A 14,997-nucleotide genomic window follows, 5' to 3' on the forward strand; every position below is an offset into this window, starting at 1 on the left:
TAATTAATTCATCATTTTAAATGTCATTAGTTTTTCTGGCATTCAAGTCTATAATTTCCTTAACACATTAATGAAAAACTCACTCAAACAAATAGAAGATGGTTTTATTTATGAAAATGATTCCAAACACTATGAAAATAAACAACATGCATGTAGCCAATAGAATACTAACTTGTAATTTGAAAATATAATAATTTGGATTATAGTTTGCAATATTATAATTAAATTTATAGTTTAACTTTAATTAAACTTATAATTTACAAATGCAATTTGGTATTTAGCATAATTAAATACAAACATTTACTTGTTAAACATTAGTTAAATCTTCATAAAAAATCTACAAATATCTATAATGCATTAAAGCAATTCAGATACAATAAAAAATTAATTAAAAAATTAAAGTAAAAATCACCTGAAAAAACTGAATTTTCTCAATATTTTCATTTAGAAATGCCTATGTACCTTTGCTTTTTTTAAGCATTTTTCAATCAACTTTTTTTTATAGCATTTCCTTTTTTTTTTTTCAAAATTAGTATCAGCAATTTATATATAACTGCATTTGAAAGTGATAATCTAAATCCAGAAACATTAAATATCATGAGATTTGGAGAATTGCAGGGAGACCGACAGATATAATGAAAAACTAGCAGTCTTGCAATTTTATCCCATGGATTGGCTTTCGTTCCGAGTGCAGAACCAGCAAAATGGCCATTGGTTTACTCTAATGAATGCTACTGAATTACAAAAAATTATATCACTCAGAACAAATACTTAATAATATAAAATGGAAGACTAATAAATGTTTTGAAATTAAGTCACCCATCCAAAAAAGAGTTTCATAGAAAAAAGTTAAGACTCTCATAAATATTAGTTTTGACACACACAAAGATTATTAAATGACCTAAGTATCATAGCCTGAGGTAAAGCAGAATACTATGTAAAAGTTAGAAGAAAATTAAAATTGTATTAATATATCTTTTAAATGTTTGATAGCATCTAAAAGATGGTGTAGTTTTCAAAAGCTGAGAATATTTAGGCCAAAATATGATAAATAAATCACCATATGCAGGTTGTCACAAATCAATGAACTTCAAATGAAAACAAATAACAGAAATTTCTCTGCCCCACAAGATTTGTTAAATGCAAATAAAGGAAGGGGAAGGAGTAAATAAATAATAATAAAACTTGCTAAATTAAAAAAGTGTAAAAATTTTGCAGTGAAGATATAGCATGCCAAAATATGTGATTATACCAGCATCACCATATGTTCAACATTGGTTTAAAAAAAATCTGCTTTGATTAAGCATTGTATTACTAAAGTATAAAAAATAATAAAAAAATTGTTACATTGTACAAAATAGCAACTGCTTGCACTTTTATAAAGTGACTTAATTATTATAGAAGTGAAAGTAAGCTAGTGGCATTACGAAATTCTACTGAACAAATAGAAAGCCTAAGTAACAGACATTTTGAACGACGAAACCACAGAAAGAATAATAAAAGTTAGTGGTCACGAATAAACGAAATGAGTGACCATAACCACTGCAGATGGTTTACCTATTTCTCTTATTCACCAAGTATATGGTTAGATAAATTTCTAATTTCTGTACATGATGAGGGTAAAAGCATTACTCACCTCTTTGACTTTTTTTTTTTTTTTTTTTATTAAAAAGTCAGGCAAATGTTACAGTCTTAAAATACTTGCAATACAATTTTGGTAGTCTGACAAATTTTGGTAGCACTGGCAAAAGAGCTTAACAAAATTTACCACGGTATTTCCTCCCCCTTTTTTCCAATCCTTCAAAATGACAAATATGTTTTGAAAATTATCAAAATTATATCCAAAATTTTTTGGGCCTTTAACAAATTGGTGCTTCTCATTATAGAGGGGAAGAGGAATAAATTATGATAAAGTCCTCAAACCTATCTGTCTCAGGAAAGCAAATTTTACAAAGAACTAATAAAATTACTCATAACTTCGATTTATTGAAAAATGTAGGATAAAGATTAAACATACACAGCAAAATGAATAATGCTTTTAATAAAGCCAAAAATAAATAAATTAAAAAACCTGCAGACAATTTTTTGGGGGGGATGCCTTTCCATACAAAAGAGATCAATACCATAATTTAAAAGAAATTAAATTCAATCCGTAAAACAAGTATTTTGATAAAATTATATTAAGACTTCATTGTATGATATGTCACAGTGATCAGAAAAGATACATTCACAAAAATTTCATTAACTAAATTTACTTTTGTGAAATACAGAAAACCTGCAATAAAAAATACAATAAACATAAAGGTATTAAACAAACAAAATAAAATACATACCCTAGCAGCATTTTCTTATACCCCTTATATCTTGCGTTGTAACACGTACTTTGTCTGGATAATCTGTTTGTTCCTTACCAGCCATTTGCTAAAAGTTTAAGATTACAGGGATATTACATAAATATATTAAACAAACAAACAACAAAAATAAAAATTACAAAATAAATAAATAAAATCTGAAAGGTTTCAGATTTTAAATTACGTCCAAAGGGGCTTTTTTTAATGTTTTGTGTGTTACCTTTATTTATTAAATATCATGTTCTTCGCACTTAAACCACAAATTTCAGTTCAACAGCAATGTCGCAAAATAATTTTAAAATCAGCCCTATCTTTAGCATTTCTGATACACAATTCCACACGCTAAAGGTAAAAAGGTCCCCCCCCGGTAGATTGTTGCCATTGCTCACTTTCAAATCGCTGAGTTTGTTACTAAAAAATTCATTAAAGTTTTACAAAATATGAAATCGATAATAAAACAAATTCCAAATTTGGGCTTCCACGTGCCCAGCCCATATTCACAGTAGGATTACGTCATTCAAAATTCGGTGGCTCTATGCACCGTTGTTTTATCGCAATGAGAGAAACATACATACATTTATATGCAGATTCTTCATTATTTAATTTCTTCAAATATAATGCAGGACTCTAACATTTGGTGGCAACCATTTGAAAAGTGAAAATTTATTTAAATTATTATTTATTTTAAAAACAATCTTTTTTTTTATTTGTCCAAGACTTTTTTTAAAAGAACGATTACCATTTCCCTCAACAACAACATCAATAATAATAATAAAAGACTACATTAAAAGCTAATATGAAATAATTGACAGCAATAAAAAAAAAGCATATTATGAGATGTAAATTAAAAACAGAACATTTTAACTAAAACTGAACCTTTTTTTAATTACTGTTACTAAATTTGCCCAAGCCTTTTATATTTCACAAATATTAACACTTTTCTTAAGAATTAAAAAAGGGGCAGCTATATTAGAAACTAATATAAAACTATTAACTAGGACTGCATTAACAGCTAATAACTAACAGCAATTACACAAAATAAAGCATGTAAATTAAAATAAAAGAAAGAATTGGTATAATGTCCCAACACTGTTTATTTTTTTAAAGTACGTAATTATGGATAATGCTAACAAACAAATTATTAACCTACACATAGAGTGGAAATTTGTTTTCTATATTTTTGCATGTCACTCATTTATCACAGAGGATATGCATTGACATTTCAGTGAGATGACATGTTATTGTTCTAAACAAGATAAATGTATACATGCTTATTTCTTTTTTTAATTCAATGGTGGGCACTTGCCTATTCAGCATTGGCTACTTCTAAGGCCTTTTATTGTGGAGGCATCTAATAGATGAGCACCATTGCCTCGTATGAAGGGACCGATAATTATAACCACGCCTTCTCCGGGATTTGAATCTGGGCCGTTCAGTACCACAATAGACTCTCCTGATCACTGTACTGTCTCAGTAAATGATCACTGTAATTTCGTCAGTCACTGATCACTGTAATTTTGTCTGGTTGGTATATACATGTTTACTGGCATACAATAAATTCTTTTTTATTGTAATCCATCATATAATATACATTCCTCTATGTTAACTTCATATTGCTTATTTTACATTTATATATTATTTAAATCATCACATAAAATTATAAACTTTAAAAACACACACATTATAAATTTTAAAAACACACACACACTTTGTTCAATAACATAGAATTAAATACAGTAGAATTCCAGAAATCCACAAAGCTTGGGATCAGAGGTTGTGCGGATTTTTGGATTTTGCGGATTTCAGGGCAGAAAAGATTAGCATAATATTCAGACTAAAAGTGCAAAATGAATGAGGCATATTAAATACATTTAATCAAATTATTATATACATTATTGCAATAATTTATTATATGCATTAAATTATTATTACATATATAAATTGATTATATTATTCATTGTATTATACGTGTTACCGTGAAAGACCGAAATTGGAGAATGTCAACTTTCACCGGAGAATGTCAACATTCACCAAATACGTCGGTGAAAGGTCGAATGTTGCATTACATTCTTGTACATTCGAACCCTCAGCGGTGTATGTCGACAATCACAGATATGCTCTGGTGTAGGTCGAAAAGAGAGAAGTATATGTACATGCTGTCATTGCAAAAGGAAGTGTTCCACAAATAAATGCAGTTGTAAAAGCAAGGGCCTCCTGTGCAATTCAGAGTGTCATAATAGTTTAAGTTGTTGCAATAAATAAGATTTGAATCACATAATTTAGTAAGTTTTTAACTTCTATTATTTTTCTTTCTCATTTTGAATATACTGTGTGTTTTAAGTTCTTATTTTCTTGTTTTAACTCTTTCGCATCGAGAGGCAACCAAATCTGTTTTCATCAAACATCGAAAATGCCCGTGTTTACGAATTTGTCTTGGAATAGTTTTCCTTCCCCCTGCCTGGTAGATAGCCACAGCATTAACAATAACCTACTTAAGTGAAATGACTGTTTCTCTCTTGGGGGTTTTTCAGCGGTTTCATCCATTGTATGCAGTTTCACCTTAGAGCCGGATTGCACCTGCGAATGTTAATAGCTTTCCATATGTCTCCTTTAGTCGCTTCAAAAGAATGATTGACACGTCTCTTAACAACTCGTGAAACCAATGAGCCACTAACATGGAGGGGGAAAGCACTAGGTGGAAAATAAACGAGGCGTTGGGGCGGTTTGCCATTGCCTGAATGAACAGGCGTTTTCGATTTGAAAGAGTTAAGTCTCAAGTGCGTTTTTTCGCGACTGAATTACGGAGAAGAAAATATAATTTCTTATATGTTCAACATTCACCATTAGTACATAGTGAATGTCGACATTTACCGGTGTAAGTTGGAAATAAGAGTATTTGGGAAATATTTCGGACATACATACACCAAACGACTATGTGAATGTTGACATTCACCGGTGAAAGTCGACATTCTCCAGATTTCGGTGTTTCACCGTAAAATATGTACACGCATTGATGTTTGCTGATTTTGTCTCATGTAAAGATTTCCGGTTTCCGATTCTGTGTTAGAACCACTGTTGCAAAATTTCAACAGCTTTTCTTCCATATATCATGCACAATCGTGTCGCAATTCCATACCATTCTGCTATAAATCGAGGAGTAGCACCTGCTCTGCTTTTGCAGAATCTGCACTTTTTGGGTTACCGTCAATGCAACGTGTTTACGTTTTTCAACGTTGTAAGCAGTAAAATCACGAGTGCATTTCTTACCTGTCATTGTATTAAAAAGGGCTGAAATTTAAAATATTCTTAATTTATCCACAAAATGTCCAGATAAAAAAAAGACAACACTAAACAATCTCGTGAAATGAAATAACAAAGCTCAGAAAATACAACAACGTGAATTGTGAATTTGAACAAAGAGTTGAGTGAATCGTCTGCTTTTTTACCTTGATGCCGTTTAGAGGGGGGGAAACTTATTTATTTTAAACTTTTTTATATCACTAATTTGGTATTCCTGTTTTGACATATTATTATTCAGTAATTTTTTTTTTTCTTTGATATTTCATACTCAATGTTGCGGTTTCCTGAACATATAAACTGAATGTTTATATTCTGAGAGGAAATGCAGATTTCAGGATTTGGTGGATTTCAGGTCGGCGGATTTTGGGTCTTTGACTGTACTACCATATTTACAAGCCCATAAGATGTATTTTTTTAAACTTCAAAATGTTTCCAAAATCAGCCTGCATCTTATGGGCTGAGGGTATAACTTTGTCCTCCATTATGCAAGCCGATTCGTCAAGAAAAATATTATTAAATTTTTTTTCTGCAGCAGGCACATAAAATATTTACCTTTATTACAAATGTTGACAATAGCATTATTTTGAGCCAGTGGAAAAGAAAAGAGTTTTAAAATTTCTTTCACAGTTTTTCCTAAAAAATTATCGAATAAATTATATATGTATACATTGTAGGATATATTTATGTGATAATTTTGTAGATGATTTGAAGATAACATTGCTGCATAAGATCACATAATGGTGAAGAAAATCTTGCAGACATTTGCACAGATAACAATACAATTTTGTTTTACACCTTCAATCCTGTCATGAAATAAAAGTAGGCCATACAACTATATCTTCTCTTAAATTAAGAAGTCAAAGGATAAATAAATTAATATAACAACAGTATTTACAATAAACAAGTTTCAAGATTTTACCTTATTCAATATTGATTCTGCTAATTCCCTAAAGGCTTTCTCGATATTGATATTTGCTTTCGCACTTGTTTCTAAGAATCGTATGCCATGTTCTCGAGCAATCTGAAAATACAAAATAAATGAATAATTTAATATTATATTAGAGTTTGTTGAACATTTACATACCAAAATAAATAAAGACTGAGTTCTGAGTTAAAAATGAACTATTCATTTTTTTTTTCAAAGAAATACAGATACACTTCTCAGTACAAGTACACTTTTCTGAAGTAGGTGCATACTTGTACTTCTATCAATAAAATAATTTTAGAATCAAATAAAAGTAAAATACAGACTTGAACAAAAGAATTTAATTTTTTTAAAAAAAGAAATACATGCAATTATGAAGATAATGTTAAAGTTATTAATATATATATAATATCTGCATTGTGGAAGTAGTTAATATAATGTAATCAAATCTTTAATACTACACTACAATGCAGACTGAGATCTGGAATCATTTGAACTTCGCCTATTCCCGATTTTAAAATCTACAGATTTTAGATAATAAGTTTAAATCAAGTAAGATGATATACAGAAATTATAAAATTTAAAATATTAAAAATGTTTTTTGAAATAATGAATAATTTATGATCTTAAGAGGATCAAAATTTGTGAAAAAAGCTTTAGTGTTCATTCATTTTATTAAAACCTTTTTTTCAATGTGAGCCTTTTTTTGTACTTATTACTACTTTTTTATTAGTACTTTTTTTATTTTGTACTTTTATTACTACTTTTTTGGTGCTAATACTTCCTCTTTAATTTTACAGATATACATAATTTCTTGTTCAAGTCCTGTAATTGCCATGTCAAAAATTTCCATTAAAATCTCAATCAAAATTGCTAATCTCAACAACTTCTTTATCATTTGTTTTGTTATTAGTAAAGATATTTTCCAGATTTAAAACTACTATAAAGATTTCATGGTCTGTTAGTTGACTGATGATTGGGGCATTGTGATTTGAAATGAAAACTTATATCACCTTCATTTATTACAACCTCTTCACAATTTTTCACAAATTCCATTACTTGGAAAAATTACCCTTTCACTTGTGATACTTGAAATCCTTCCAATTTGCAGTTATCATATCACCATGAAATATGGTAGCTGGCTGTAACCATGCCAAAAAAATTTTTTTTTTTAATATATCTGCAGGCACATCCCCCAGTGACCTAGTAATGGTACAAATGGCAGTTTTAAAATATTTTAAAAAATTTTTGATAGCCATGCCACTGTCAGAAAATTCAGTAGAGATTTAAAAAAAGCAAATATACCTGCATTTCGCTGAATGATGGACATAAAATTTAGAGAAACGAATAAGCTAGAGACATCTTTTACTACAACTTTAAATGATGCTTTAGTAAAAGATAATGTCAAAAGCTAAAAACAGTTGTCAGAATCAGGGAAACTTGAAACTTCTGCATCAATGGATAAACAAATTGATTTTAAATACGAGGGCTATCCAGAAAGTAGATTACGTTTTGGAATAAAAAAATAAACAAAGTATAGGAAACAAATTTTATTATATACAGATGAAAGCCACACTCAAATACTACTTTTCTACATAGTCACCATACAAATTAAGGCACTTATCGTAGCGATGTACGAGCTTGGAAATTCCTTCGTCGAAAAATTCGGCCGCCTGCGCCTTCAACTACTTCGTTACCTCTTCTTGCAGCTGTGCGTCGTCATCAAAACGCTGCATAGCCAGCCACTTCTTCATTGCTGGGAATAGGTGGAAGTCGCTCGGTGCCAGGTCGGGACTGTACGGCGGATGAGGAAACAACTCCCACTTAAAAGATTCAAGAACTTTACGAGTGACATTTGCCGTGTGGGGCCGGGCGTTGTCGTGAATCAACAAGATCTTAGAGCTCAACATTCCTCTGCGCTTGTTTTGAATTGCTCTTCTGAGTTTTTGGAGAGTTTGGCAATACCTTTGAGAGTTTATTGTAGTGCCTCTTTCCAGGAAGTCCACCAAAATTACACCTTTTCTGTCCCAAAAAACAGTCGCCATCATCTTCCTTGCCGACATTGTTTGCATGCATTTCTTGGGTTTTTGGGGAGAACTTGTGCGCCCCCACTGCATTGATTGCAATTTCGTTTCACAGTTCACATGTTTCACCCATGTTTCGCCACCAGTAACGATGTGATCGAGTAAAGAGTCACCATCCTTATGGTAAGCGTCCAAAAAGTTCAACGCTGCAGCCATTCGCTGATTTTTGTGGTCCTCTGTCAAGATTTTTGGAATCCATCTTGCACAAAACTTGTGGTAACCAAGCTTTTCGCTGATGATTTCGTGCAACAAACTTCGCGAAATTTGTGGAAAACTCAAAGAAAGTTCCGTTATTGTGAAATTTCGATTTTCACGGACTTTAGCATCGACTTTTTCGAGAAGTTCGGCGGTCACTATGCTGGGTCTCCCACTTCGATCTTCGTCGTGAACATTGGTTCGGCCATTTTGAAATCTTATGACCCACTGACGCACTCCACCTTCAGTGATAATGTTGTCCCCATACACTTCACGAAGCTGCCGATAGATTTCTATCGGTTTACAGTTTTTTGCAGTCAGAAACCTTATTACTGAGCGCACCTCGCAGCTCGCGGGATTTTCAATTAACGCAGACATTTCAAACCGTCACAGTATCTGAACGGAGCACAGCACGAACCTCTCACTAGCACGGCTAGATGCAGACTGAGCTGCGCAACGCTCTGACCCCAAGATGGCCGCGCTAGCCCCGCCCCTAGCGGACACAGACGGAAACGTAATCTACTTCCTGGATGGCCCTCGTATTACTCAGCCTCGGGTAAGAAATTATTTTTAAACCAATCATTCATTAATGTTTTTGCCATCTATGCTGTTATTTGAATGATATATGATGAGGAAACTCATAGCTTGTTTAAATTGCCCGAGACTGGGTACTTCTTCTGATTACAAACAGTTTACATTTTTGCATTCCTGCAACATTTGCATATGCAAAATTTGTTATATTGACTTTGGAATCTTTGACACAGGTTGAAACCTTTTCTGAAAATTCTGTCAATGTATTCCAGGGCACATACAAATGACGTGGAGCTCAAAGAAACTATCACAACTCACTTCCAATCACTGGCGGGAATATTTTATGAAGAAAGTATTGCAAAACTTGTTCACAGATATGACAAATGCCTCAATCGTCCAGGTAATTATGTAGAGAAATAACCTGTATTGTACATTGCTTTTGGTAATAAAATCTTTTTTGTATATTCATCCATCTTTTCTTTATACCCATTGAAGATTGAAAAAAGAAAAAATAGCCTGCGTACATTAGGCCTACATGGCGCAAACAATAAAATTTTCGTTATTTTTAATTTGTTCATTCAAAAGTATGCTTGAAAAATTACTTAAACTATGAATTTACAAACATCTATATTAAATTTAAAAAAAAGAAGAAAAAAAAAAAAAAAAAACACCACCCGTTTAATCGCATAGTACAACTACAAACATCATTGCGATTATGAGTTAGATTATCAGAGTGCATATACTTTATGCTGCACTATAGAGTTAAAGTCAGTCACTATAGAGCTTTTAGATAATACTTTTATATTTAAACACTAAATATACTTACTCGGTTTTCTCATAAGCATTCATCAATAAAACAATTTACAACAATAATATGCAGTGCACAACTGTTATATTAACTTGAAATATATATAACATTACAACACACTATAAATAAATCAAAAAGAATATAAAATGCACTTTTTAAATTAAAAAAAGTAGAAATATCTCTTGTCAAATACGAAATCCACTCTGACCAAATGGAGATAATTATTTAAACATCTTTGCCAGTTTGGCAACAAAATAAAATGATACTACACCGGATTGACGTTTTAACTCATGCCAGTATTGCAATACAATGGAATTATAACCTCGTCAGTATGACGATTTTACTATCTACAAAAACCACACAGAAATTATACTGTAATGTAAAAGGCAGCTATGTTTCTGAATTACATGATGAACAGTTTAATAATAAAATCAAACATTTTATAAATCAACAAATTCTAATGATTTAAGCAAAATGACTAACTAAACTGCTCATTAATGGATTGGACATATTGATGATAATTTTAAAAACATTAAATGTATGGATAAAACATTCATTGATTTACCAAATATTAAGCTGCAATGACCATTTCTTTCTAGGAAGGAGGAGGAAAAAATTTAATGAAAAATTACACAATAAATATGTAAGAATTCTACCACACTTTTTACTGGAATTTTTAGGAAAAATTATACAATACAAAGTTCGAAATTCGCAGCGATTCCAGATTTGGTATTTTTCCAGATATTAGATTATCAGTTTAAATCTAGTAAGATTACATGTAGAAATTATAAAGTTAAAAATATGAAATTATGATTTATGAAATAATGAAGTATTTAGGATCTAAAGGATATCAAAATTTACACACAAAAAAAAAAAAGCTTAATATTTATTTGTTTACCTTATTAAACATTTTTTCAATGTAAGTTGTTTCGTTTTTTGTGTTAATACTTTCTCTTTAATTCTGTAGACATACAATGTAAGTTGTTTTGTTTTTTGTGTTAATACTTTCTCTTTAATTCTGTAGACAGACATAATCTCTTGTTTAGTTACATTGTTGAAGTCTTGTAAACTGTATTTCGAGAATTCCGACTAATTTGTCAATCGAAATTTTCTCGTTTTTAGAAACTTCTCTGTCACTTTCTTCACTAACCATAGCGATAATTTCTAGATCTAGAATCATACTACAGATTTCGCCATTCATTAATTGCCAATTGAGAAGCATTGTCATCACAATGAAAAACTTCTTTTATATCATCTTCGTTTATTACCGCTTCTTCACATTTCTTTACAAAATCCGTTAAATAGAAAATTTCACCTTTGTTTTGCGATATCCGAAAACCTTTAAAATTTCTGGTCTTCTGCTATCGTCTTCAAATTTAACTATATCCTTCACTGTACATATTTGGCTATGCATCATGAGCTTGGCGACTAATGACAAGCTGTTCCTTTAAATTTCATCCATATACTTAAGCTTTATTGACGGCCGACACTAGATACTTATCGCCTGATGCAGACTCTGTCGGTCTTAAATTCTGCCACGCAGTGCAGCCATACGAGCCCTAGCGCTGGTTCTGGGTTTATGCGAGTAATAAATCAGTTATTCTTAATTCAAATAGCACTAAATTTAGTCTTTTAGCCTATGAGTATCATTAAAAAAATCTATTTTTAGCATATGGAAAAAAAAGTTTTCCTCGTCAACATTTTTTAGCGCATTTAACTTAAATCCGTAATCATCGCCAAGCATAATGTCAACATAAAAGGTTACCATACTCCTTTTAATATTAATATAAAAAAATTGTTTAGGCATCGCTACCTGAGTCATTACTCAAGTGGTCAAGATTTGATAAACATGCGGTGATGAAAAGAAAGTATAATAACTAATCATTCACCAGGTTGGCGTCAGATCAACAATGTATCTATGTGGAATGTTTCGATTTGAGATGTGTGCCAAAGCAGATACGCAGCAACAGAGCCAAATTACTGATCATACAAATTTATGCGAAAATGATTGTTTCTTTAATAACATATTTTTCTGATTTGGAGGTATATGGTTTTGAACCATAGGCACTCCGTAACTTATAATCATTGGCATTGGCAAGGTATTTTAGTTAGTGTCGAAGTGAAATTAAGAATCGGGACTCTCCAGATGTTTTATTATGCGCGGAGGTGAAAATCAAATGCGCATGCATAAAGACTATGAGAAAAACAGTTTTGGTGGTTTTGAGGTCCAGATTTTAGGTCATTTCGGATAATGGACGTCCGGATTTCAGACTCTGTACTGTGTAATTTTCTTTAATTTGAACTACTTGGCATTTTATTGAAGAAATAATCAAAAATTTATTTTCACATAAGTTAAACTGTTATTAGTAAATTAATCCCCTTTAGAAAAGTCCATATGTGTTATCCTTATTCTTTTTTTTCCAGTGTCTTGAATTAAACACAATCTCATGTATAGGTGCCTGCGATTTGACCTCGATTATCTGAACACTACAACCATGATGCAAAAGACTTCATAGCTGAAAATTGATTTATTGAAATAACAAAGTTACTTAGACCTTTCATTTTTGAGGTCCCTATATATGTGCAAAGTTCAGACACTCTCATTCTTAGAAAAAGAAGATTTGTTTATAAGTCCTCTCAAAAAATAAATAAATAACAAATAAAAATAACTATTATAATATATTTTGCCTCCATAGCATTTCTCTAAATATCACCAGTATAACATTATAAAATGGTATTAATGCAGAAAATGTTTTTCAAAATATATGTTAATGCCAGAAATTACATATTACTCACAGCTTCTCCTCTCTCTTTACTGATCATTCTTTTATCCTCCATGTCACACTTATTTCCTAGGATCATTTTTTCTACATCTTCATTGGCATGCTAAAATATAAAACAAAAGTTAATGAAATCCATACAACTTATAACATCAAAACTTTCAAACTATCAAAATGATAAATTTTAGATATGGTAAAACTAGGCATATCTTCAATTCTTTCTATTCTAGTTTTAAATTCTGTACTCTATAACATGAAAGGCCTCAAAAGAGTGAAGGTTTGCCAGAAAAATAAGGCTACAGAGGCAAGACCATTTAACATTGAAGCAAATGCCTATCTCATCAGCTGGCGATGGTTTTGGCAATTAATTTTTGTCACTAAATTTGATGATTAATCGTCAGAAGCTGTCACACATGATGACCATTTGGTGACATTTTGGTCCAAGTATAACTGCACGTTTCATTTCTATGTAATTATAACTGTATCTGGCCATATAAGAAATGTTAAATGCAATGGCATTGCAAAGCACATCTAAAAAGCAAAGCTGTCATAGAGATCCCTTAATACTTCAAAATCAACTTTGAACTAAAATCTGGGAACTGATGTTCTCTTCAATTTTATATAGGTTTGCCCTCATCCGCTGAGAAATTTCCACTATCTTCATTTTTCGAAATTGCTGGAAGGCATATACAGTTAAGATTCTCAGTAGTTTGAAATGGTAACTTCTGACTCTGCTCTGTCACACTGAAAACAGCTATATGAGTACTTTTGTGGAGAACTGCAGTGTATTTCTTTGGGGAAAATAAATTTTATCAAGCTATCACCAGTTCTGTGTGCATTTGATCCATCGTGAACTCATACACACACACAATTAAAAAATATTTTTGATTGCAGATGATATAGCTACATGTTATGATATTAAAGAGCTTGGTGCATAAAGGTAGTAGCAGTTATCATGGCAGATTAACTGTTTAATTTGTTGCACAGCAGTTTTGATGCAAACACAAATAAATTTGTGTAATCTGTGTGGCTTTCTTGAACATTACCAACTCCAATTCTTTTCAAATGCTTATTTTAATATATTTCATGGAAGAAAAATAAGCAGTAACATGTTAACAAAGCAGCAAGCAAGAGTTTAAATACATAGTTTTTACATACACATAGTTTTTAAATGAAGGTTTGACTCAGTTTTAGAGCTTAACATTTTTCTTACTGGCTAATTTTAGGTTTGAGTTTGCAGATTTTAATATTATGACAAGCTGAACTGCTATTTAACCTTTTAACTGTCATGTCCGAGATAATCTTGGGCACAGCACTGGTGTTCGAAAATGTTACGCCCGAGTATTACGCGGGGTAATTTTTTTTTTTTTTTTTTGAGTGGATCGTATTGTTATACGCGAATATATATCGGGAGACGTTTATTTCAGCTTCATCTCTTTGTCAAACCCGACTGTATCACGGGAAATGTTAATGTGCACTCAATTCAATAGATGACAGCACTTTACTGAAGATTTCAAAAGTTAGAGGTTATAAGCTCTTTGGTTCAAAGTGCATGGGATCTTTTTGTTGTAAAATGGCGTCCAGTTCTTTGAAACGTTATATAGATGATTTAGATTTTTCAACCGAAGATGAAGGATGTATGTTTGATGAGCAGTATTCATGATACTTCCATGGTCAGCCTCAAAAATAAAAAAAATGAAGTTATACTCAAGGCAAAGATTGTTTCTGACTACAGTCTAACTATGGGTGGTGTAGATTGCTGTGATCAGGAAATATCCTTTCATCTAACAATCCGAAAACATCAGAAAAAATATTGTAAAAAGATAGTTTTACATTTACTAGACAAGGTACTTGTACAATAGTTACATTTACTAGACAAGGAACTCGTATTTGCTCTATAAAAATGTAGTTGGGAAACATATTACATTTTTAGAATTTCGAATCCAAGATGTAGAAGAGCTTTTAGATAAATATGATAATGCAGCTTCTGGACAAAAGAATGTTGGCAGACCACTTACAATAG

At 31.5% G+C, this 14,997-nt stretch overlaps 1 protein-coding gene across 1 annotated transcript in view; it reads right to left on the minus strand.

The window, feature by feature from the left end:
- The window catches only part of LOC118201731 (ras-related protein Rab-10-like), a 60,808-nt gene that overhangs the window by 9,489 nt on the left and 36,322 nt on the right, over nt 1-14,997 (minus strand). The window contains exons 4-6 of the mRNA XM_035373881.2: nt 12,991-13,080; nt 6,571-6,672; nt 2,334-2,421 (exon numbers count right to left, since the gene is read on the minus strand). Coding sequence (XP_035229772.1) covers nt 2,335-2,421; nt 6,571-6,672; nt 12,991-13,080 — 279 coding nt within the window. The 3' untranslated portion in view covers nt 2,334. The remainder of the gene's footprint in view (nt 1-2,333; nt 2,422-6,570; nt 6,673-12,990; nt 13,081-14,997) is intronic.

Source organism: Stegodyphus dumicola, chromosome 7 (genome assembly GCF_044657685.1).
Source record: "Stegodyphus dumicola isolate Sdum_Otavi_A_Nest chromosome 7, ASM4465768v1".
Classification (NCBI taxonomy): domain Eukaryota; kingdom Metazoa; phylum Arthropoda; class Arachnida; order Araneae; family Eresidae; genus Stegodyphus; species Stegodyphus dumicola.